The sequence below is a fragment of the Balearica regulorum genome, chromosome Z (assembly GCF_011004875.1).
Source record: "Balearica regulorum gibbericeps isolate bBalReg1 chromosome Z, bBalReg1.pri, whole genome shotgun sequence".
NCBI classification, from domain to species: Eukaryota; Metazoa; Chordata; class Aves; order Gruiformes; family Gruidae; genus Balearica; species Balearica regulorum.
The window spans coordinates 10,091,271-10,117,912 of NC_046220.1; the positions used below are offsets into that span (position 1 = coordinate 10,091,271).

The 26,642-nt window shown below is 41.6% G+C and overlaps 1 protein-coding gene across 2 annotated transcripts in view; it reads right to left on the bottom strand.

Moving 5' to 3' along the window:
- PLPPR1 (phospholipid phosphatase related 1) overlaps positions 1 to 26,642 on the bottom strand; it is a 131,077-nt gene that overhangs the window by 18,072 nt on the left and 86,363 nt on the right. For both annotated transcript variants that reach the window (XM_075740584.1, XM_075740585.1), the window contains 2 exons: positions 15,463 to 15,651; positions 2,728 to 2,860 (listed from right to left, as the gene is read on the bottom strand). In XM_075740584.1, coding sequence (XP_075596699.1) covers positions 2,728 to 2,860; positions 15,463 to 15,651 — 322 coding nt within the window. The remainder of the gene's footprint in view (positions 1 to 2,727; positions 2,861 to 15,462; positions 15,652 to 26,642) is intronic.

Sequence of the window (26,642 nt, forward strand, 5' to 3'; positions counted from 1 at the left end):
GATTGTTCAGCCTGGAGAAGAGAAGGCTCTGGGGAGACCTTATAGCAGCCTTCCAGTACCTAAAGGGGCCTACAAGAAAGCTGGAGAGGGACTGTTTACAAGGGCATGGAGTCATAGGACAAGGGATAATGGCTTTAAGGTAAAAGAGGGTAGATTTAGATTAGATATAAGGAAAAAAATCTTTACTGCAAGGTGAGGCACTGGCACAGGTTGCCCAGAGAAGCTGTGGATGCCCCCTCACTGGAAGTGTTCAAGGCCAGGTTAGATGAGGCTTTGGGCAACCTGGTCTAGTGGAGGGTGTCCCTGCCCATGGCAGGGGGGTTGGAACTAGATGGTCTTCAAGGTCCCTTCCAACCCAAACAATTCTATGATTCTATGAATCCAGACTGGTTGCTAGGATATCTTGGAAGGTAACTTACATAATCAGCTCTGTAACTTAGGGCCCTCATGTTTAGCAATAGAAGATGCACACAGGGAAATCCATGTATGAGCAACCTGGTAGTCTCTACAAAGCCTGGATGTAAGAGCATCCAGGTAGCCTCTTTCTGGAGTAAGCAGCTGGATGGAGCCAACATCCCTGATGACCCAGTGTGGGCTACAGCTGCTCAGTCCACATCATATTTTCAAAGCACAGGCGGAATGTCAATGAAAAATGTGTGGTTACTTTTAGTTCCTTTTATAAATTATTTCAGCCACTTTTCAACCAACTCTGCTTCTCTCACTTTACTGCAGAGGCAGGGAGAAGGTTTCAGAAGAAAAGCAGTCAGTGTAGTTTAAGATTGGTCAAACACTTTAAGTCATTTCTAACAATGTTAACTTCATTTTTTTCTCAGGAAAACAAATATAGCTGCAACCCCAAGACTGATTTCTCTATCAGGTTTCCTATCCTACTATTCTCTGAGAGTCTACTGTATCATCATACCCCTCTTCTTTTCCACCAGAAGAGAAATAATAGCATGAATGTTTGAGAATAAAGCTAACTATAAGAAAACATATAGAGCAAGTGCTTAACCTCCATGTCTAAGCTCTTTTAGTGCTGACCCCACAGGCGAAAGTATTTGATTAGGACTTTGCAACATGCTGAATGTGCTGGAACAGTCAAACAGCCCTAAGTGGCCCACTGGACTCCAGTACCCTGCTTCTCTCTTAATGGCAGTTTACTATATATCAATATATCCCAGAGGTTATCTGAAGTTCAAAGGTATTTTACTTTTAACGACATTCCCATGTCTTTTAGTTTGATAAGCAGCACACAGGCCAGGCCTGAGTAATGAACCACAGGTGGTTCGTCTCCGCCCCCACTTCGGGAGAAGGCAAAAACTTATTTCACTTCCTAACTTGCATGCATAAAGCAGGAGGCGCAGAGAGAGGAAAAGAAGAAAGAAAACCATGGCTTTTCTTCCTTTGCAGCATATATTTGCTGCTGCTGAAAACCTTAACACAGGATAAGTCTTTTCACTCCATGCTCTGAGCAAATATCCCTGCCTGCAGCCGGGGCTGTGCTCCATGGAAGCAATACAACCCTTGCTAAAGTCACAGAAGACATTTTTCTTCCAGATAAAGCTCAAAGATTCAGTAGCAACAGGGAAGAACTGATCCAGGTATTTTCAGCTTTTTATTCTTTTGCTTCTTTTAACTCTGACTGTGAATTCAGAGCCAGCTCTCTGTAAGATGCAGTGTGTAAGGATGCTTTATCTCTAAGAGTGTGCAAGGAAGGAGGTGCCATGATGCTCTGTGGGCAGAGCCCCTCCTGGTCAGTAAGGAGCCATATTTACCACTGGCACATGCCAGCAGTGAGACAAGCCATCCCGTCCCACGGAACTTGGGACTTCTCATGAACAACTAAGAAGGAGGGGAGCCAGAACCCCTTGCGCATGCAGTTCAGAGCTGCCCTCTTCTTACTCTCCTGCTACAAGCAAGTAGTAAGTGAGCTAACAGCCCTCCTTATCTCTAAACACCGAGGGGTGCTGTTTGGGCAGCCTTAAATAGCTATGAACTGGGAAGCCTTTGGAGGATGACATTATCAGTGCCACAGTTGAAATGCAAGTTGCAGTGCTGTTTTTCTTCCTGCTCCAAAAGAACCATGGGACGGTCCCCTCAGTAAGGTCTCGTAGGCAGTTTTTCCACTAATCAACACTGTGAAAAAGGCATTTTTCATAAACACTTCGCAAGCACCATATAAAGCAACCTCCAAATGGTTTAGTGATGGAACTTCTTCACTCCTTTCTCAATGATTAACTCATTGAAAGCTCTAACAAAAAACAAATACAATAAAAATAAGAACATTATTTTGAAGTGGGCTCTGGGCTTTTTCACACTGTACTCAGCTGAACATTATGTGGCAGAGCTATGGATGTTAAAATTAGCGCTGAAAAGAAAAATGCCAGAGATGGACTGGTGAGGACCAATTTGTAAGTAAAATGGGTAGCTTACACAGAATAGCAATGATGGAATTATTCGTATAAGGATTTGATTGGCATAACCTCTCTTCAAGGGTCCAGAAGAAGCATTAAGCTCAGCAGAATAGGATATAAACCAGCTCCAGACAGCATGATATGGCACATTTGGAAAGTTACCTTGCAAATCCCGAGGGTGACTATCCCGCTAAGGTGGAAGACGCCTGCAAAGATTTCACAGCTTAATTAATTTTGTAGTGTAGATTACTAGGATGTTTCATTCTGTTTTGGTGCAAACAGGGACTAAACTTGCAGTGCTTAATATGCTTACCTATAAAACGTATTATTCTTCGAAGCAGTGGGTTCAGGTAACAGCATTCTCCAGTCAAAATAGTTTTCTCTTGAATAATTAGGGTTTCTCGGGTTGACTTTATGAAATACATGGATATCTCACCAATAAAAATCTGCCAGGAAAGGGAAAGAAACAGAAGGTTAAAGGTGACATGAGCAAACGTTAAAACATAAGTATCTGGTTCCAGCTCGCAGAAACTACTACACAGCAGTGTGTCTTTGGGACATTGCACCTCCACAGCAAGGCTACGTTTATTCACTTGAGACGAACTGACATAGACCCAATTCTCAGCCAAAAAAATGATCTGTCATTCTCGCACTCAGTGGCAAGACACACCAAGTATTAGACCTTCTTATACTAACTCCTGGGATTCAGAGAGCAAACAGAGCTTTATGATTACTGTGCATCACAGAAGCTCCCATTTTTACTGTAATTGGCATGGAATTTGTCAAGTCCTGCTATTAACATTTAAAACTTACTGACAGTATAGACTTCATGGCTGGAAGACTCCTGTCCATCCAGGAAGTGGAAAGTAACGCTGCAAATTTCCATCCCAACATTTTACCAGCAAGCCTCAGCAATACTGGATGCTTCCTGCATCCACCACACCTTCTCCAACTTATATTCGTCTAAGTCTGCAAGATACAGATCACAGACCTCTTGCCAACTTTGAAAAGAAATTTAGATGAAGGACATCCCTGAATGGAAATTGATCTGAAGTCACAAAACCTTTGGGGAGGTCAGTGAGAGTTCTGGACAACTACATCATATTTGTACTAATGAAGTAAAAAGTGTCAGTGTATGAGTGCAGCACAGCCAATCACCTCTACTGCTACATTGCTAGCATGGTGCCTGCCATAGCCTGGCTTGGTGTCTCAGAAAATGCCTGGGACAAGTCCCACAAGGAAAGCTGCGTGCAGCCACTGCTATTTACACAGAAGGAGTTTAGCCATTTAGCCGCAGATTGAAAGTGCCAGCTAGTCTGAGGGCCAGATGATGACCTCTGGCCTGTTTGATTTACTAAATGTCCTGTTTTAGTTATTAAAACATTGAAATTCAAGTCTCCAGGGATCTCTTGATCTTGATGTTAGCTGTGCTTATGTATTACTTATATTCTTGTGATCAGAACATTCATGCTTTCTATAAAAATGATAGCTGCTTCCCATAGAAGTAGAATCACTATTTCCTAAGCACTCAGAATTAATTTAAATCTGTTCAACAGATGTCTATCTGCCCTAGCTAAAGCTAGAGAGAATTTGATCACAGGCTTTAGAGGCAGTGATGGTCCACCCACAGCAGGCAGTTCTGAAAAGTCCTACCTATCATGTTTTGTCAGCAGGCTTCAGAAGTGGAAACTGGGAGCTTTTCAGAAAGACAGAATTTGTAATGCAAGTCTTTAGAAAAATAGAAAAAGTTTAAAAAGCCAGCCTGGAGTGGAAGAAATTAGATTTTAAAAGGGGAGCACTCAAAAGAATTAATTTAATACATTTTTATAAGACATACAAGAAGAATCCACAGTGTTAGGGAGTGGTCACAGAAATGCATAACAAAAGTGGGTGTGCACAGACACCCAGAGTTAGTACAAATATCGAGGAACTAGGCTTAGTTCACTTTGACTGCTGGAATGGTATGTTGTTTCAAGGGCAACAATTTATCCTTATTAAGCCAGATGAGCATCCTTATTGATTATTGACATTCAAGCCAAGTATGCTCAACCTCTTTATAATTCTAACCGCTGATGGTGAGAGATGTGGAATTGTAAAATGTATGTCAATAATGGCATCTAGGGGTGGGAGCCAATGCATGGGAGCCACATTGAAGTACTGCCTTTATCCTGTTTCACTCCATCTGCTCTTAACAGAATTGGCAAGCAGTTCAATAAGCTCAGTTCACTAACTATGGGGCTGGGAATTAAGAAAAAGACCATCTGCATGAAAGCACTTTAAAAGTGACACTCTGTTTCAAACCGTTTATTATTCGAATTATGATAATGTTCAGAAGTTTGAATTAATGCTTTGGCTCTCTTTCTGCCTGGGGCTGTATGTACACATTGAAAGACGATTCACACCCTGAGAAAATTCTACTCTGTGAAGACAGGGGTTAGTGGACTTTGAAAAACCCAAACTTTTCAAATAAGAGAGGCTTAGATATAAAACATACTAATATTCCTCCTTTAACAATACATCCATTTTTAAGGTTCCTTTGAATCAGAATTAATATCTTCCTGCTTCAATTCCCATCTTTATTTCTATAAATTCAGCTGTCTGGCATACTCCTAGCAACTCCCATGTGGATAGATTATTTCCACTTAGATTTAGGAGTAAATTTTGCCAGGCTATAAATCTGTTCAATTCCATTCCACTGATTTAAGCAGAGATATCCCAGTTTTCCTATAGCATAACAGAACAATATGTCATTTTTTTTAAGTGAACAATGCCTTTGTTTTAATACAGAGTTTAGGTGTATAGTAATAATGCTGTATTTCTGAGGCGATGTAAGATGATGTGACATAACTGGACTATTCTTGTGATGCCATCTCCAGCACAGAACTCAGTTGCCTGATTTTGAGGATTTTGTTTCCTTGTATGTTTGATGTTGGCTTTGGAAAGTGTCTTGCTGTTCTCTAAAAATTCAGTGGGGGCCTGGGCACATAATTCTGATAGGTAATCTAGCTGTGAAAATTGAATGTGGTCTGAATAGCTCCTCAAAAACTGATATATTTTTTCCTCCAGGCATTTCTGAAAGTCAAGTAACTCTGCTGATTCTCATGATTTAAAGCCCGATGATTCTGCATGAGCCACATGCCAGCCAAGTTGTCCAGCTGGCCACCCAAAATCAATCACTGACACTGTTAAGTACCTTAGCTTCTGCCACAAGAGAATCAGCACCCCAGGAATTAGTACAACTCAGTTCTAAATGTGAAACCTAAATACACAGATATGGGTGGAAAAAGAAAACAGCAAGCAAACTACTTATTTTATTTCTTTGGGAAAACAAAGTAAGGCTAATGAGCTGTTGCATCACACTAGCTTAATTAGACAATACAAAAAGCAAGAAAATTGCATTGGAAGTTGAGGGACTGAAAGCACAGGTGATCTGCACTCTGAGGTGATGTAGGCAACAGGGAAGCAAAGGTAGTGCCACTGGATGTAATTTTGGTCTCAGTTTCCTGAATGCAATAGCAGCTCAACTACACAGAGGTTATGTAGCTTGGACACTCTTGCTCACATTTCTTTTCATATTACTATTAGGTAAAAATACTATGATAATGCCCCAAACCCCCAGTATGAATTAGAAATACCTACCTGGCAGTCATTTTTCCTCTGCAGCTTTCAACCTATCCATTGAGAAAACTTCCTCAATTTGCCCTGCCTTCACATTACTGGCAGTGTCACCAGATACTTGCTCCTCAACATTCAGCTCTCAAAAACCTCTACTGCATGTGTTTTGCTTATTTCCTGGCTCTTCCTGAGCAGAGACGGATAAAATGATCTGTCAACAGCCTTTTGTTCATGACAGATTTGGAAATTGTAGTCCTTCAACTTGTGAACTGACATTTTCAGACAGTGAAATACCACATCTTCTCCTTTCAAGTTCTCAGCACAACATGAGCACTCAATATTCCCTGCACTACCAACAGTTTGATAATTTAATTATCAATTAAATCAACAAAACAATGTAACTATTGCTTTGCATGGACATGGAATTTTTTTTTTTTAATAAGATTTTCTGATAAGCTCACAGTACCCTTGCAAAATGATTTTTTGCACAACTGCATTCTAAAAATAGATTGGGGTAAACATCAACAAGAGCTGTTTCTGTGAGGATAAACTAAGATAAACCATCCCGGAATGAATCTGGGTTACAACCAGGAGGCTGCAGAAGAGTGGCACTCTGGAGCAGCACTCCTGCAGGAACTGCACAACGGGGTGAGAGGCTGGGGCAGCCTTGAAGAGTTACATTCAATTTAGACAGGTAACTATTGATGATGCTAACCGCCAAGGATGTGTCCAGCTTTAACTAGCTTCTCTCATTCAGAACGTTCGCTTTGTGCCTCAATTCAAATCCTCTAGCAAAGCTGAAGGCTGCACCCTTGCCACGCTATGACTTACCTCTCCTCCAGCACCCAAAATCTTGCTCCTCAGTCATGTTTCTCCAAATTCCAGTGCGTGTAGTGTGCCACAATCCGGTTCCTCCTATGTATAAACTGGCTTGCTACCAGTCACACTGCCCTAGTCTTGCCTCCTTTCTTCCTCGTCTCCCCTTGAAAACTCACTACAGATTTACTGCAACTTAGTCAAACTGCTCCCCCCTCTCCTCCGACAGGGTCTGGCATGACTGCCTCCATGCAGTTCGGCATGGCTGCTGGCAGTGGCTGCATCGCAACAGCTCTCCGGCCTCTCATTCACTCACTCATTCAGGGCGACAAATGGGAAAACACTGTTTTCTTTTTTTTTTTTTTTTTCCATACTTTCAGTGAACACTGAAACCCAGTGAAGGGGTTGTGTGAAAGTTGCCACAGTTTCCATGTCAGCTGCAATTTCACACAGGAGCAGCATCAGCCGGGGCATACAGAAGAGATGTAGGAAGCACAGTTGTGCCCACAGCCTGGGACCGCCCAAAGTTTCCCTGTGAAACAACATCCTTCTGCTGCTTTCCACAAAAAAGTACAACAGATGACACTTCTGATCACAGCAAGACGATGGAGATGCCATATTGGGAAGAATTATGTGAAATAGACAGGATCTGTCTGTCTTTTCTATGCATTGTTTACATTATTCTGATTTCTGGGAGTTTTTAAATCCTTCAACTTGTTAACTCTAACAGCATCCTTGTGACAGAGTCAATTCTGGTTAACACCACTTTATATGTAGAAACTGCATCCAGAGATAAGCTGTTAACACACAAAAATCTCTGGCAGCAAACAAAACTGAACCTGGGTCTTGGGACACCATCAGTCTCCATTCTGAGCAGGTTTCAGCGAGCTGTATGACATTTTCTGAATCCTCTGTAAGAATATGTGTGTGTGTGCATTTTTAATGTCACAAATAGAAAGAACTAAATTAATCAAGTCTGCAGCATTCAAACAGCAGTCAAGGGGAGAGGCAGATACAAGCAAAGCACTGGCTGTGAGACAAGCTATGTGCTGACCACTCAAAAACAGAGAATATAAGCAAGTGAGGGTTATGGGGCTCTCGACCCGAATCACCCAGCTTCAAAACGACTCCATACAACTTTCCCCAGGAAAAAGCGGCCTGTCCACCAACAGGCGACCTTCACAAAGTTCTCCATCAGCACTGGCTTGCATTGGGCCAAAAGCAATTCTGCCCTTTTGCATCACAGTGTATCATCTGAGGACTGCATTAGCACAGCTGCCTGTGGGTAGAGAGACACTCTTCAGGCTCTACATGGGAGCTCATGGCTCCATTCATCTGTCATTAGTTAAATAGCAGAAGATTTTCTCTAGCATTAAAAATGCAAAGACACAGAATCACACAGTGATTTAGCCGGGAAGGGGCCCCAGAGGCCTTCAGTCCAAGCCCTACTCAAAGCAGGGCCAGCACAGACCACAGCCTTGAGCAGTCGTAGTACAAATGTCTTCAAGAACAGAGATCCCACAGCCCCGAGGGAGGCATTGTTTCAGTGTTTGACTACTGCCATTGTGAAAAGATTTTTCCTAATATTTAATCAGTTTCTCTTCTTGCAGCTTGTGTCCATTGCAGGGTTGTCTCTTGTGCTTTGAACAGTCTATCTATCTCCATCTTTCCTACAGTCCCCACTGAGAATATGGCTCATATTGACTTTCACTTAGTGTTGTTATTTCCTAAATTCCTTACATCTCCCTCATAGTTAGCCTTAGACCCTGAGGGCTGCTGATCTGCTATAGTCCCTGCTACCTACAGGGCCAAATATTGACACTGCACAGCTGAGACTCCGTAGTCGCACCCGGGCAGCAAACACTAAGCAACATTCATGTTGAGAAAAGACACCTTGGGAGGCAAGCAGTGACCAAGGTCTGCCTTGGCACGCTCTCCAAGACACACAGTATTTCTGCTGTGATCTGCAGCCAGGACCCTGACCCAAGCTTGCCTGGCAGGGCAGAGGTTTTCCATGATAACACCAGTGCCATTGCTGCTCATGAGGGCTAGAGATCAGCTGAGAGTTTTCTCATTCTCTGATCTTTACCATCACCACCTAGACAGGTTGTCTCCAGCCCACAGGAGTCAATGCTCTATTTTGTATAACTATAAGAGGAAATGAACCAATGCCTTCAGCTGAACATTGCGGAGCCAGCTCACCCATAATCTTCTGAGGACAAAACCTTAATCTGCATTCAATAAATTATCTCATTCTGGGTTTTTTCTGTTGTTGTTGTTCAATGAAAATAACAGCAAAGGTAAAAGTCCTTTTCTAAACAAAGAAAATTACTTTCTTCTGTCCAAGTCAAATGGGCTGAAATGCACAATTTGGATTCTAGCCTGCCCAAACCCACAATTGTCTTATCACTGTGTTCAGAAAACCAATCTACTATGGTAAAACTGTCTAAAAGAATTATACTGAAGTTCTAATCAAGAGAAGAAATTTCCCACAGCTCTGCATTGTTCCTCAGAAACTGGCATGTGACCAGGACCACTATAAAGTCCTGGAGACACTGGCGGTAGAAGTGCCTGAAAGTGTTACACGAAGCACTGTGTCTGCGAGAGAAGCTGTGGAAGCCCCATCCCTGGCAGTGTTCAAGGCCAGGTTGGATGGGGCTTTGGGCAACCTGGGCTAGTGGAGGGTGTCCCTGCCCATGGCAGGGGGGTTGGAACTAGATGGACTTTAAGGTCAAGCCTAGCCAAAGGCCCTGGAGTGGAGATCCCCTCTCTGGGACCAAGCTGAAATGGAGGCCACCCCTGAAAGCCAGGACCACACAAGTGACATGTGGTACATCTTGGAAAAAGGGATGTATCCTTCCTTAACGAGGAGTCAGGGACACTCCAGGTGTTGACACTGAGCTCTCCTCCTCACTGCTACCCAGCTTGCCATGCCAGCACAGGGGTGAAGCATTGCAGGTAGGAGACGGTCATAGGAATCTCTGCTTCCTTGCAGCACCATCACCAGCAGAGCTTAGGGATTTCTGCCTGAAAAAGGTGGGAAGAAGCTTCTGTAACAGAGCTCTGGAGCTGCGTTAGCCACTCTTGGTTTTCTCGGCATCTGCTGCTAAGCAGCCACAGGGAAATTGGCCAACATAGGCAGAAAATCTGTTTTCTCTTCTGGAAATAAATCTAGAAAATGACATAGCTGTACTAAGCCAAAGTCATGAAGCAAGGTGACAGAGAGAATAGGAAAACCGTGTAGAAGAATGATGTTTCCGAAGCTTAGGAGGTAAGTGCAAATTGTTGAGAGAAGTTTGAACAGTCTCCTCCTGCTTCAATTTAATTAACATCTTCTAACTAATAATATCAGACCAGTTTGCTTTGACTGATTCCAACATTACCTGAAAATAAACACTTCTTTGCACAAATTAATAGCACTGGTCAGTTACCAATTACATGTAGGCTGCCACTTCCTCCCTGGAAATGGAAGGAAAGAAACTGAAGATTGTGTGAAAACGGTAGTGGCACTTTGTATTCTACTCCAAGGAAACAAAGAACGGTGCCCTTGAAGCTTTCTGCTGCTGTTCAGTATTCATTTCAGTGAGCTGGCTCTGTTCCTAAGCCTCTCTGCTTCTCTGGGGTGGGCAGACAGATCACAATGGATGGAGCAGCACAGGCAGCAGCTCTGAACTCTGGAAGGATTGTTTAGTGCCAGCTGCTGAACTGGCTCATTTGCAGTAACCTCGTAACAGGGAAAGCTAGTCTTGAGAGGCACTAATGAATGTGGTAGAGTCATCCCAGAATATTTTTAAGGAAACAGCTTCAAAATTTTATGTTTGCGCAAAGCAACTCGTTCCACTTTAAACATAGTTTTCATAAAGTTCTCATACTGGCAAACATTAAAAGAATTATTATTTTTTACCCCTCCCCACGCCAATATTTTGGAATTGACAGTGCATTGAAATATTACACTTTTTCCCAGGCGCTGCATAACATGCTGCTGTGGGACACGTCACACATTCACCAGACCTGTGACCATGGAACTCAAGCTCTGGTGCTTAATCAAGCTGCTCTTAATTTTTACATTCCCTATCACTGGTAAACCAGCTCACTAAAATACCTACAGTATACTTGCCTCCAGAAAGAGGTTTACATTCTAAGAGCTCCAACTCTGAAAACCCCCCACAATTAATCTCTGGCTAATTTCACCCTTCCTGAAGTACCTAAATGAAGGGCTGTCTGTGTAAAGCTCTGTAATGCAAAGGTCAGCTATTCAAATGTGCAGATATGTTGCTGTAGGCCACCTGAAGCCCAAGACAAAAGCAGTTTTTGGAAAGTTGGGAAATTTTGATCCTTCAAAATGTGATGGACGCAAAGACTGAAGTTTTGTGCTAGGCCACAGAGACAAATACCATCCTTCTCATTCCCCTTCCCCTCCTTGAGAGACTGGCTGGTAGGTACAGTACCTAACTGCTTGCCATGACTGTCAACTATAGTGCACTCCTGTCTGCAAAAATTAAAACCGTAGCTTCTACTTTACCATGAGACGAGCTGAAAGCATTCCTATACCAATCTCAGCATGCCAACAGGAACACTGGAAATTTAGCAGTTGTTCAATAACCAACCACCAACAATGTCAGCACAACTGAAATCAGCCTGCAAGATGGAGAAAGTCTCTGAGAAAAAAAAAGATGTTAGAAACAACTGGCATGAGATGAAGATGAAATCATGCATATCTTGTGAAGCAATTTGTGGCACCAGAACCTACAGATAACTATAAGTTCAAGCCAAAACAGAAAGGATTCCAGGAATCTTCCTTTTCTATCAGTGCTGACTGCAAAATTTACTACTTGAGTCTGAGTGTGTATGTTTCAGGAGATAAATCACTAAATCTGAAATAAAATGGCCAGTTGTTTCTTTACAAAGAAGAACAAATTTTTCCTTATGTAGGTATAATTTATTACTAAATTTGCCATAACCTAACTAACTATTTTTTGCTGAAAAGATGCTAATATCACCACACTCAGAAAATTAAAAATTAATAAGGCAGATGAAAGCCTTTGACCTATCCTCAGAGGAACATTTGGGAGAAAAATACATTTCACAGAATGAAGTCAGGCATACATGATTTTCATTTATTTAACAGCATCATCATGAGATTCAGGCATCTCCCCTTGCAAGAAACACTCATTATCAGAGACTAAGAGGTTATCAGTAGGAGCATTAAAAGACTTTTGTAATTCTGATGTATGATGATTAACTACCCAGTGTAGCAGAAAAAAATGGTTAAACTGAGTCAACAACATCACATGTTTTAAGGACAACAAATAAAACTGCAGAAAAAGAGGCCACTCTCATTTATTTTTCCACTAAAAGTGCAGGGAAATGCACATACAGCGGTACAAATCCACAACAGCACTTCTGAGAAGTGTTGTCAGGAAAGAAATAAAATACATGCATCCATTTTCCCCATGGCCACTGTCATAGCCAAATGACTAAGACACAAAAATATTCCATTAAATTCACAAAGATGCTCCCTTTTGGCTTGCAAACATTTTAACACCTCACAGCTATGCTGAAATCAGGGCTTTGAGTCCTCTCCAGAACTGTGCTCACAGGACTGCACTTGAACACTGCTTCTGTCTCAGGTGAGGGAGCTTGTACTGACTCCTAGACTATTTTCCACAGCTTCAGAAACACTGTTAACTAGGACCATGAGTGCTCCCTCATTGCTGCTGGGTTCCACCCCTGCTAAACATAATCACTCCCTTCACACCATGAGGTGTCAGGACAGTGGCAATATGCAGGCAACATAGAGAGAGCAGATTGCTACTGTAAATCCTTTTAGCCAAACCAACTAATTTGCTGTCAGAAAGTGAAGCAACGAGTGTCTTGCAGAGGAGAAAGAAGTAATTGTTAAGGAGGGACTGGCACTACCTTTGACTTAAGTAATTTCTTCCCAGTGGAGCTTCAGGTTGTCAGTGATTGTTCCTGAGAGCAAAGTGTAGACAGGGAAGCCACAGCTTAGCCAACAGCGAATGCATGCGAAGCTCCCTCCCACAAAGCACAGCTGTGTGGGTTCTTTTGTTTGTGGGGGGTTTTTTTGGTTTTGGGTTTGGTGGTTTTGTTTGGGGTTTTTTTTTGAGAGGGAGTACAATCATCACAGTATAAATAGAAATGGCTGCACTTGCTCCTTTCACAATCCCTGGGAGATTCAACTGATCAAACATCTCTTCCCAGACTTTGACAGTCGGAATGACAGGCAGCACCCATTTGGGTACCGGATGATAGCTGAGGATACTCACACCCTGAGTGGTCTGACCAGCAGTGCCATGCAATGACAGAGTTTAGGGAGACTCTGAGCTCACTTTCTGTCTCATTTACTAGCTTTCTATTAATGATTGTTGCCAAGACTCCGTCTGCAGAGTCAGCTAACAGCTAAAGCAGAAGTCTGAAATGAGCCTGCGAGGAGAGAAAAGTCTCTCAGAAAAAGATGGGAGTGAGAAATAAAGTGAAATTACTCATATAAAAACATTGTGCTGAGCACCAGTCAGGACGGAAAAAGATCCCTCTGACATATGTTCTGGTTGAAGATTAGCCCAATATGAAGGAATAATACATTAAACAATGTATTAACACAATACAATAATACAAATAATGCAAATAATGCATTAAATAATGCATTAATACATACTACATTAAAAATGGAAAGAAGACTGTTTTCCCAGGAAGGTTTGACCTATTGTCTCCTTGAGGTGGTACGTAGAGATCACAATGAAGAATGGTGCAAAGACCCCTGTGCGGTCCCTGACTTTTCTAGCTGAAGCAGTATAGCCAGTGTAACGGCACAGCATAACCCAAGAAGCAGAGATGATTAGCTTATATCCAGCACTGGATCAAATCATCTAGGGCGATTGCTGTACTTCTGGACCATTTCTGCACAGCTTGCATTGTATGGGATAGTCACACCAGCTCCACACAGTACTAAACTGAAGGTCTCTGCAGCACCCAAAAACTTTATTTGACATTCACTGCAGTCTTTTTTATTCCTTGTGTTTAACAGGGACTATAAGAAACTACAAAACCAGCATTGTTCATTTCTCGAAGAAGACTCCAATTCAGCTTTTCATAAATGACAGTAACTAGGAAAACCTTCTTAGGTCACTGAAAAGAAAGAAAATGCTGATCCAGTGCAGCAAAACCTGAAAGGTTTGTATCAAACTTTGCCAGAGCAAGGATTTAAACAGAAGATCCAAATAAAGAGCAACATTCTTATTACCACTTGCCCACCCAATGCCATATTGCTGAATAAAGGGATAAACCTCCCACTAACTTCATTGTTACAGCATCAAGGCATGGTAGTGACACTCAATCTCCCTTTACAAGCACTGCCTGTAAAGTTACTTCCCTAAACAATGGCACTATGTTTATGGGAGGAAGTTGGAGAAATGTAGTATTTATTTTTTCATTTGCAAATCATTGTCACTGCAGCACAAAGTAAAATGGAAGTCTTAAAATTCAACTGAGTTTCAATACAGAAAATAACACTTACTGCAGAGGATTTTCATAAACTCATGATGTGATCCATGATCAACCCCCCTACTTTTCTGCAGAAAGTGTCCAGTACCAAAAACTATACCCTCTTCTGCAGATCCCCTTCACATTTCTTTCAATGTTCTGTGTTACATTGTTTCATGTATTAAAATTACTGCAGACCAAAAGGTAAAATGGACTGTGGTGCAGCATTCACCTTTCACAAGTAAATACATCGTGTACAGCCTTAATCAACTTTTGAAAGGGATGCAAAACAAAGTTAATATAAGAAAGAAATACTAAAGATAAAGAATAAAGAGAATTAAATAAAACAAAACAAAGTACGTAAAGACACAGTCTGATAGGAATTTATCCATGTAATTACAAATGTACCAAAGCTGGCTGTTTGTGAAATTTACAACTTTCTGCACAGAAAATGGAAAAGGGCCAAAGTTTTGCTAATCAGTGACTGCAATAATCTGCTTGGAATTATATGTATTCAGCTAACTGAATATTTTCATTTGCTCAGAACAGCTACATTGCAGTTTACTGGTTGGATAGTAAAGAAAATCAGGTAAAAAAAAAAAAGTTAAGTGGATGTGACTGCCAAAAATGAAGATATTATAAATAAAAAGGAAATAGCATTCATATTTTTATTTGTATTGAGCATCTTTCTGCTCATCTAAGCCTTTTAAAGCCCTTCAACATTCCTTTTAATATAGCATCAAATAATCCTGGACGTACTGCATGTCCGACCCAGGTTTTACTTCAGCTTTATCCTGTTTTCTTATTTCTAGTAATACATCACCTTTGCATTGGAGCGTCTCTGGAGCCCAGGCAATTCACAACTAATCACTGAAGTGAGCAAGCTATTGTTAAAGGCTTAACAAGCTCTACCCCTCAATCTTGCGTTGTGATTACCTCAGAATAATTACTTCTGGAGATAACTGATGAAGATCATATTAGGCTAAGGCAAAACAGAGACCCAGCTAAGTGTAAATCAATTACAGCTGAAAAGAGGAGAGGGGACAAAGATATTACAGGACTATTGCTATTATTTATGGAGCAGTTGTGGAGAATTCAAATAATTTCTTATACTTACAATAGCTGTCGGAGTTGAAGCCAGCACACAGTAGAGCACAAGAGGTGAAATGAAGCTCTCATCCTCTGTTCCAGGGTACGGTTTCATCAAATTGCCATCCTGACAGAAGAAACCTTGGATATGCACCTGAAAAGTATCGGTGCACTCGAAGTAGTAGGCGAGCAGAACGGTCCCAGCCATGATGACAAGCTGAAAATACAGCATGGTCACACAGAGACATTAGTTGCTTTTTTAACAGATGCAGCTATGCCTTTGAGCTACGCTAGTCCTGCAGACCATCCTCCCTTTATCGTCACCCTGACAGCCTTTGCAATAATGGTGTGTGAGTGTGTGTGTGTGTTTCTGTGCGTTGGCTTTGCAACATCTGTTACATAAACGTTTTGGCAATGAACGTCTGGGATAGGAGTGGGTCCCTAACGCGGCTGGTAGAGGGACGGGAGCTTTGACAGCTACTTTATCAAAGGGCATGTGAGTGTCAACGGCAGCAACGATCAATGAAAGCCAGCAGGATGAGGGGCAGTGCTGCAGGAGCCAACACTGACAAGCTAAAACCTGCGCACAGCAGTAGGGAGATGGAAAGTATTATTACAAAGGATAAAGGAACGTAAAGCCAAAATGCTTCCCTGCTGCAGCTGTAAGGCTACGCTGGGGAATGTGCCAATCCAGAACAGCTCTCTGTGTCCCAGATGAAGACTCATCCAGAGGGAAATCTGCTTCCTGCCACTCACCTTTCCTTGCAGCTGCTGCTTATGAGTAAAGCTTTAGAAGTTTACTCAGAAATCCTGACTCCCCAGACAACTGGTTGGGGCTACTATGCCCCACGCCATCACAACTGCTTTTGAAAAAGACTCTGGCTTGAGTTTGGAACTTCATCTTTACTTATATAAACTGCAAGGACCCTTTCTTCTCTCTTTTTGTGGTAGTTTATTGCTGGCTAAATGGATTGATTGGAAATCCTCAGCTATCAACTTTTTTTGTACATATACACAGTTACTATGCATGGGCTATTGTCATTGTCTGTGTCAGCTTCCTGCGCTGCTTTCACAACTCATCTCAAAACAATCTCATGAAGGTTGTCAGTAATTTCACCTCATGAAATTAAGTGGATATACCAATTCATCTTTCTTGTTCCCTCTCTGCCAGACCACAAAGGAAATCTCACATCACAATCCTCATAATTTACAAAAATAGCAATATTGATTTGGAAATTATGACAATTACAGGATCTGATTCAGAATACTTTATAGAGAGACTAGTGCCTCCTGCCACTATTACAAGAGTTATCATATATATAAGATATATATTATCTTGCCACACCATAGATAATAATAATAATCATAGAATCATAGAATCACAGAATGGTTTGGGTTGGAAGGGACCTCAAAGCCCATCTAGTTCCAACCCCCCTGCCATGGGCAGGGACACCCTCCACTAGCCCACGTTGCCCAAAGCCCCATCCAACCTGGCCTTGAACACTGCCAGGGAGGGGGCAGCCACAGCTTCTCTGGGCAACCTGTGCTAGTGCCTCACCACTCTAACAGTAAAGAAATAATAATTATTATTATTATTAATAATAATAAAGTGAAATAACAAACTCCAAAGTGGCTTATTTTTAGTAGTTTGCCTTCAAGATTTCTGCATCAAAACTGTGTTGCTGTGAGATTATTCTAAGAATAGACCTTTAAAAAATAATTTTGGCAACTCTGTCTCAAAGATACACTTATAAGCCATGCATGCATTACTTTGGCCTAATCTTGCACATATGCTCTGACACACAAGACAGCCATTAAAGTTATCATATATTTGAGTGGGTGTTGGACTAAAATTAGAAAAAAAACATGAAATCAGAGAAATCACTGATGAAAGTATCACAGAATCATAGAATCATAGAATGCTCTGGGTTGGAAGGGACCTTGAAGACCATCTAGTTCCAAGCCCCCTGCCATGGGCAGGGACACCCTCCACTAGACCACATTGCCCAAAGCCCCATCCAACCTGGCCTTGAACAATGCCAGGGATGGGGCATCCACAGCTTCTCTGGGCAACCTGTGCCAGGGCCTCACCACCCTCACTGTAAAGAATTTCTTCCTCATGTCCAATCTAAATCTACCCTCTTTCATTTTAAAGCCATTACCCCTTGTCCTATCAGCTTTAGATGGAACTGCTAGAGTATTCAATTTCTTAGATGTGTAGCTGAAAAAGTACTTACTTTTTTCAACTTTCTTTGCTTATCCTGATGTTTTCAAGACCCCATACCTGCCCCAAAGGAATTTTTTTTTTTAACAAACATAAAGCAAGATATTATTATTTGTGTATTCCCCAGAGACCTTTACACCATCCTGGATGAGTCAGTGGGATTCCCTATAAACAAACACAGTCCTATAATTAAGGACTTAGAAGACCTGAATTTAACTCCTTGAGCAGCTAGATTTCCTGATCAACCTTGGGCAGCTCAGTGTTATAAATTATCATCAGAGGAAGGCAATAACACTATCAGTACTCTACCTGACATGCCTAGATAAATACATTCAGAATTACAGTATGCCTGGATATAGAGGTATTTAAGCTCAGTTCCAGCACCTCATACGGCCAGGGCTGTCAGGAGCAATCTGACCCACCCTTCCGATCCCAAACAAACCTCCAGACATACTTTAGGTTGCCAGCCTCAGCCAGCATACACAGGGGAGAGAACAGGAAATGGTACAATATAGAGAGCTAGTTTTTCCCCTGTTACTGGGAAAGGGAGAAAGCAGGTACTGAACTTAAGACCTTCTTTAGGTGTCATATGGAAAAAAACACTTTTCAAAAAATGTGGTCTTTTGATACAGGAGGAAAATTTCACTTATCCGAAATGTGCTCTCTAGCCAGTGGTTGCACAACTCACTTTGATCTTCCCTGTGCGAAATGCTGCCTCAGTGCTGCATGAAAACCCTTCCTGCACATAAAATGCAGCTCTAGTCCGACATGTCAATACTGACCTGCAACACCACAGATACCTCAATAATGAACCCAAACCTGGTTACACGTCAGCTTCTGTGTTTTGTTCTTTTGAGAAAGAAAAAACATATCATCTGCAAAAAGAGATCTGAATTGTGAAAAGATCAGATCCCGTTGCTGATGCCCACCATCTCAGGGAAGAAATTAGACCTCCACATCAACAGACCACAATCTGAGACCACAGTCCCATGGAGACAAAGGATGATGTGAGGTACAGAAGTGATACTCCAGCTATTACCATCAACGTAAGCAAAATTTTTGCTGCTTATACAGTCAGTGAAGACCTGACCACATCTGTGTGGCATGTTCCTGTAACTCATGTTAAGTATTCACCGCCCTAAGCGGCTTCTCAGCAAAATGCAAACAGAAACATGGAGAACTTATTTTCTTTTTCCCTTCCCTTCCCCTTGGTAACTATTTTGTATGTATTTATTGTGGCATGAGTGACAGTTCGGTCGTTTGTGCAGGGGAAATTCTAACTGCAACTGCTCAGCAGTGGTAATTTGTGACCAAAGAATGATCTGGCATGGTGGGCACAAAGACCCAACTGCAACAAGGGGACAAAGTGGCTGGAAGCAGGGGTGCCAGTGACAGAAGGACTCCCTGCAAGGGACTGAAGTTTCCCTTGGTGATGAGATAAGAAACAGCTGCAGCATTGTTTTGTAGCTGTGTTGGAATGGGAGCGCTCAGGGGCCCCAGTTCAGAGCTGGGCCAGGGCTGAGGTCACCCATGCAACCGCCCTCGGGATCAGTGCTGGTGCAAGTGTACGCAAGGAATCGGCTCCTGATGCATCTTTGTAGACTCCCTGTAGAACTGCTTATGGCAGTAGAACGCTGCTCAATGCATTGTTTGTTTGTTTTTTAATATTTAATCATAAATGTGTGTTTAATTTCCCTTGACAGGTACCGTAAAAATTCCCAAACATTTGTTTTGATTTACTGGTCACAGATGCCTTAACTTCAGTCTCCTAACCTTTTTTGATTTCTAAAGCTAGGACCTAAAATGAGAAATGTACAAATGTAGAAATCCCTGATTTTTGTAGCCATAGTAGCAGATAACAACTTTGCCTTTTCTCCCTATTTTCAGGTTTACAGTCATTGAAGGCAGCAGTGAAGAAGAGCAGGTAGGCTGACTTAAAGATAAAAACACCCAGTTACACAATTCAGAAAACACAATGCAGTTTAACAGTGACATTTTGCAGGGTTTATTTATCCTTATCAACTCATTTCCTTGAGTTTACTTGGGAAAAATTAAAAATGCTCAATAATTCACTTTAGAAAAGCAGCCAATGAATAGAAGTGTCTAAGGTGCTTAATGGCCTCCATTACCACAGCATTTAACCATGTCATAATCCTTAATATTTATCATCACTACTCCACTGTAAGATAAGAAAATGCTCTTATCACCATTTTACAGGGAGGGGACAAAGCAGAGGAGATAAAATAACTGCCCTTAGGTCACACTAGAGCCTGTGGCACAGCCAAGATTTACTTTTCTTCTAGACCAGATTTTTCTGGATTAGTCCATAATCTGCACATGAAAAAAACTCAATGATACATGCTTAGGTCCTGATTCTGCAGAAGCTCATTCATGATAGTGTTAAGGAAACACATTATGTGTTTGATTCAGCCCCATTTAAAAACTCCTCCTTGATTTTAGATCAAGCTTGACAGGCTGGACTCAAACAACTAGTGTATGTTTTTTTCCTGAAAGCCAGCCATTTAAATGAATTAATTCTGTAGCGCTTAACACCTGCCTCTCCCCGCACCATTAAACTCTGCACTGCTATACAAGCCCACACTGATTCTGTCCTTGCAGATCTTCCTAATACTGCACACTCTTACTCCTCTTTAAATTGTGGGAGTTCTCTGCAATAAAAAAATCACCTTCTTAAATGTCCAAGAAGTATGAAGCAAGTTTTGCAATCTTCTCTGGGCAATTGGTAATTGTTTGGTGCAGATGCTAATCAGGAATTAGTGTAAGATTGTGTCCTGAGGATAAAGAAAGAGAATATTCAAAGTAAGCAGTACAATTCAGTTGCACTAATACCAGGGCTACTGGGGTACATCCAGAAGTTCTCCCCTTCACCTTAATACTCTGACAGCATAACTCACAGACCACTGCACATCAAAAACAAAATTATTACAATTCCAGATAGTGGGACTGAAGTCCCAGACTGCATACACTCTCTTCATTCAGTGCAAAGCACTTCCCAGTTCCCTTAACAACAATGAGAATTTTTTTTTTTTTTTTTTTTTTACTTTTACCCACAGAAAAGAGGCCCCTGTTTTACAAACAAGAAAGCAAGAGGCCAGCTCGACTTGGAAAGGGACATAAAGCTGTAAAAAAGGAGATATTAATGTTAAAAGACAGTAGACACAGTGGGAGGCAGAGTTTTTGATCAGCCTGTACTGAAGATCTCCCCAGAGTTCTCAATAGAGGAGCAAGAAATTGAGGGAGAAAAGGAAGAGGCTGTAAAAATTTCTCATGTGCTCTCTAGACATATAAATTCTATGTCCTGTAAGACAGGCATACGGCCACTGCAAAAATCTCCTTTTGCTGTGTGTTTTGTCACTCATATAACTCATAATGCAAATCCATATAAATGAACTTGTAAACCTCCAAGTACTGCTGGTATTTATACATAAATAGGTAAATTGTTTCACCTTATCAGCCTTCCCACATGCTACTGATAATACATCTTACAGTGACTTTAATGTGCATGACTGATAATTGGAAAATTGTCCTTGCACACAAACGAAAAAATTAAAGACTACACTTTTATTCCTTCTAAAAGAAACCAAACCAGTATTTTGCATGAAGCGTTCCTTAGTGGATAGTCAGTGAGATAGCTATTGATACCCTTGCTCAGTTCATTTGTTTCCAGCAAGCTGGGTTTAAGTTCATGAACTGAAACTGTCACAATTTCATGAGTAGAGCACCACAAACCTGCATGAGTGTTTTCAACTCTCGACACACATGCTGTGGCTCACAGTTCCACCTATTTTTATCAGATTTCCACCTCCCCCTCTGAATAAACTATAGTGATCAATTGTTATGCAAAGCCTTAAAAATTTTGGCGTTTTTTTGAACTAGGTGATGAGAGCATGACTCTTGGAACAGACACACTGGAGCATCTAACAGCGTATATGTGTCATGAGAACAGACAGGTTAGGTACGTATAGGACTCCTAAGTTACTGCTGCAAGGAACTGTTAAGATGTCTTTGCTCTCTACTAGATAATATTTAGAAATAGTAATATAGACTGTTTTGCCCAGGGATGGGTCTGGGTCTTCCTCTGTGAAGGAAGCCAGGCTGGTTTTCCTTGGAGATGGGAACTCTAGTCTCACCACTGCAGAAGAGAGAGTAACAGCAAATCGGAAGAAATCACATGGACTGCTTCTTCTTTCTACCTTTCTAAAAGCAGATCAAGCCTCTATTAAAAATTACTGAGGCTGTTACCTGAAGTATCCTGAGCAGGGTGAGGCCTCAGACACTCATGCTGGTTCAGGGATCAAGAATTTTTTTGTAAGTGGTGTCTGTATTTATTTGTGGCCAGCAGATATCCACTTATTAAATCATCCTTAACCTGATACAGATTTCTTACTTCTAGTGTTTGTACCTGACATAAATAGAGAAAGAAAACATCTCATTAATTAAATTTTGTTTTCTTAAATAATCAAACTTTCTTCAAATACTGGCAGAAGAATTACAGACTCCTGGAAAATACTCATTTTGCATCACTACATGATAATTTTACTTAAAAGGATTACTTTAACAAGTTTTTCACAGTATGTCTCTGGAATTTTTTTCAGGCCTCCAGAAACTGCCTATGTTGAAAACCCAACTTTAACTTCTTAAGAAGGGTCTACATTTTCACATTGTGTAGTGGTCAGGTAGTAAGGAAAACATTAAACACCCCCTCAGACAAGCCTATTACAAATAACAAAGAAGATGGAGACAACGATTAATTAGAAGTCCATCTGATCCAGATGTGCTAGTAGCTAAAAGGCCTATTTTTACACTGAGGTACATATCTTCCGTTACCATTAATGGGAGTTAGCAGTGTGAATTCTTCAGGGATCAACAAAAATTTCAGTTTCTACAGCAGTTTGTACATCTGTACATCTGTTCTGTACTACTTTATCACAAGTGACATGCCCTAGAAGTTTTCACCTTCATACTTCTGTAGCATATCCAGGTCTGTAGAAAAAGGAAGAGCGTATCAGGCAGTAAAGGCTCTTACAGTCTCTGACTGCAGTGAATTAATGTTGTTAATGGATGGTAAGGATCTGGCTGACTGCATAATCTTTTAGGTTGCCAAGGGATTGGATGCAGAAAATAATCTACTTCTTATGAAAATATATAAAAAAAACCAAACAGCTAGACGAATGTGTAATGAACAAATACTTCACCTGGAGACAGTGAGAAAAATAACCTATATTGGACTTCCACTTAATGGTAAAATAATTCCAAGTGAATAGTTTCATTATGCTGAATAATCACGTATTTTACACCGTCAGAATAAATACAAAAAACAAAGATCTTTCTAAGCTGTCCATCTTCTGAAGTGTTTTCTCTCCCTCACCTGATACAACTGACTTCTTTGCAACCTGATTCTGAAGTTTCCCTAAGCAACTGTGGCGCACGGAAGTCATGGTCTGTTCCTAGGGCATGCCACAGGACGTGGTTTAGTTACGGGAGTTTTTAAGTCCAGTCAGCGTGGTGACACAAGCTGGAGAGCAGCTTGGAGGCAGAGAGGGGTTATTAGCACACACAGGCTTTTGAAGCTGGGGCTGTGTAGAAATCAGAGCGGTCTCTGCAGAGCTTCTTACAAGTCCATTTTAAGAACTACCATTCAGTTACCATTTCAGTAATTAAGTTGGGACTAGGTGTAGTTTATAAGGCTGAAGAATACACTCTCAGACAAAAGAGGACTTTACATCTTCCTAAGGCACTTGTTTCAGGACAAGAAGTATTATGATAGTAGCATGGCCTCTAAAAATACTGATACCTGGTTAAAAACTGTTTCAGCTTCTTTTTTATGTAATAGTCCTTGAAGAATTTCTATGTGCTACACTACAGAAACTTAACATTACCTAAGAGCTCCTCCATATAAAGAAGCCAGATTTCTCCAGCTCTGGCCGTGTAGTTAAAGCAGTACAGTCCTCCTAATAGCAGCAGAGACATAAAGGCATAACAATGCTGCAACCAGTACAGCTTTTTCATATGTAGAAAATCAAATAAATAACTGTATGAGGCACCTTGATTATCACGTGCAACACAAGCCACTCTACAAACTGCTCCATCTCTCTCAGTTTAAAGCAATGGTTTTCAACCTTTTAATTTGTAGATCCTTACACTTTACCAATGATGTAATAAATTTAAGCCTACTTTCTGTGACCCAACCCACACGCTGAAACTGTCAGCTTGAAGGGAGGAGGGACGCCTACCCACACGCTGTGCTGTGTATTATAACAGTGTAATAGTTTTTATATAGCCAAGGTCTGAGTATAAAAATGAACCAAGGCCAAAGCATCAGAGACAAATATCTTTGCATTTGCTCTGATACCCAAGTAGAATAGGAAAAAAAAGGAGATTCTGGGTCCAGTTTGTTGGAAGCAGTGTTTGTTACAAAACTGATGCAGAGCTGGTGGATTTCTAAACTCCTGTTGCAGGGGTTCATTAGAAGCTATAATCCTCTGATACTGCTATTAATTAAAAAGACATTTTTCTCCTGGTATCTGTCTTTTTAAAGTTGCTAATGCTCCATATAAACATAAAAACCTAAGCTGCATATGACATCCACTATTATTTTGGTTTTCCATTAGAGATGGATTTGCTTGGAATAGCTTTTGTTTCTGCCTCCTCCATTCTTTTTGGACCTGTAAGCAGATGGGAGGAAGACCATCTTCATATCCCTAGGATGCTGGTAACGGTGACGCTAACTTGCCTGTTTAAGAGCCACCAAAGGAAAGCATGTATGTTGTAGGCCTGATTGACTGCCCTCTTTGCTCGTATGTCCAGCTAAGTGTAAAGCACGTACTGTCCAACTGGTCCTGCCTTCCTCTTAATTCCTCATGTTAATGACTTGAGTACAAGAAGCTGTAGACATCTATGTAACTCAAGGTCTGCACTTCCATCTGTTTTGTAGCCATTTAAACCACAGGCTGATGCATGATATGCATCAGATTGTGTAACAGATGCACAGAAGTTAGAGGTCAGGCAGCATTCCTAGTTCTGTTTTCATGGTAAGGCTGCGACACCATTGAACAGTGCTCTGCAGTCTCCTCTCACTGATAAAAATCAGTGCTTTCATGCTACAAAATTTGCCGGCCTTTTCCCACACATCTTCTCTATTAACATTTCAATATTACGACTGACCTGGTTTCAGCTGGGACAGAGTTAATTGTCTTCATAGTAGCTGGTACAGGGCTGTGTTTTGGATTTGTGCTGACAACAGTGTTGGTAACACAGGGATGTTTCCGTTCCTGCTGATCAGTGCTCACACAGAGCCAAGGCCTTTTCTGCTCCTCACACCACCCCACCAGCGAGTGGGCTGGGGGTGCACAAGGAGTTGGGAGGGGACACAGCCGGGACAGCTGACCCCAACTGACCACAGGGATATCCCATGCCATGTGATGTCATGCTCAGCCTATACAGGGCTGGGGGAAGAGGCAGGAGGGGGGTGATGTCCGAAGCAATGGCGTTTGTCTTCCCAAGTCACCATTACGCATGATGAAGCCCTGCTTTCCTGGAGATAGCTGAACGCCTGCCCGCCCATGGGACATGGTGAATGAATTCCCTGTTTTGCTTTGCTCGCATGCACAGCTTTTGCTTTACCTATTAAACTGTCTTTACCTCAACCCATGAGTTTTCTCATTTTTCACTCTTCCGATTCTCTCCCCAATCCTATTGGCTGGGGCGAGCGAGTGGCTGCAGAGTGCTCAGTTGCCAGCTGGGGTTAAACCATGACAATGACGTGTGTGTAAAAGTGTACCATATGCACGATGCTGCTGTATGAAATGCCCACATGGCTATGAGCTGCAACGGTCTCTGCATTCATAAGGCAGTATCTGTGTGAACTATTGATGACTGGGAGCAGAGCTGGCATGGGCAGGTACCAGTTTCCCTGCAGAATGCCTGACCTTTGCCTGGGACCCTGCACATAGGGAGGACAGGAGGGCACCAGCAGTGCCTCTGCCCCACCCCTGCGCAGCTTTCACCCAGGGCTGTGTGGTGCAATACTCCGTCTTGTAACAGCTTGACCCTGCTCTCACTGCATTCATCGCTGATGAGCCTGGGCTGCCTGGGACAGCCTCTTTACCTGAGCTCTGCCTGGGAAAGGCTAACCTCACTCCTCTTTGATGCTTGAAAGGGACAACACAGGTCTCCTCACTCTCTTCAGAGGGAACGACACACGGGGGTGGATGTCCCTGCAAGCTTTAGGTGGTCAGCCAACGATGTGGACAATTGCGCAAGATTTTATACACCTCAGAGAGGCAGGGAGATGAATGGACAAAGAGGAAAAATTCAGCAGCACAGGTGTTGGAAACTGGAAAAAACACAGTCATGCCTTTTAATCATTACCAGCAAAGGAAAAGCATTTCACCCATGGCTTAAAGAGGTAGGAAATGAATCCCCAGCTCTCTCATGGAATCAGGTAATACCTGTGTTGCCATACGCAAGACAGTCTCTACAAAAATCAATACTCATGATATCTTTTCTTTAGGTATAAAATAGATAATAAATGTTGTGAAAAGGCCTATCATTTAGCTCCCTCTAGTATAACCCTGAATAGCAATACATCTGTCCAACTTCTTGCAATTTCACTATTTTGACAAGCTATATTTCATTATAATAATCTGCTTTCTTTAAAAAATTTTAAAGATTCCTTCTCTCCTTTAAGATTTGGTTCCTACGCAGTCATGCCATATCATTTTGTCCCTTTTTAGTAAACAAACAGTCAAAAGTATTCATATGTGACAATTTTACAAGAACTTTTTTGTTACTGCTTTTGTGACAGCACAAGCCTTGTTATGGAGAAGACTTGAAAGAAATGTGATTTATTTCAGATTACAATAGTTATGATGAGATATAGTTGGATTTTTTTTTTTTTTTAATTTAAGCAAAGTATTGATGTACAGTACTATTAAATACTGAGCTTGATCCAAAGTAGACTT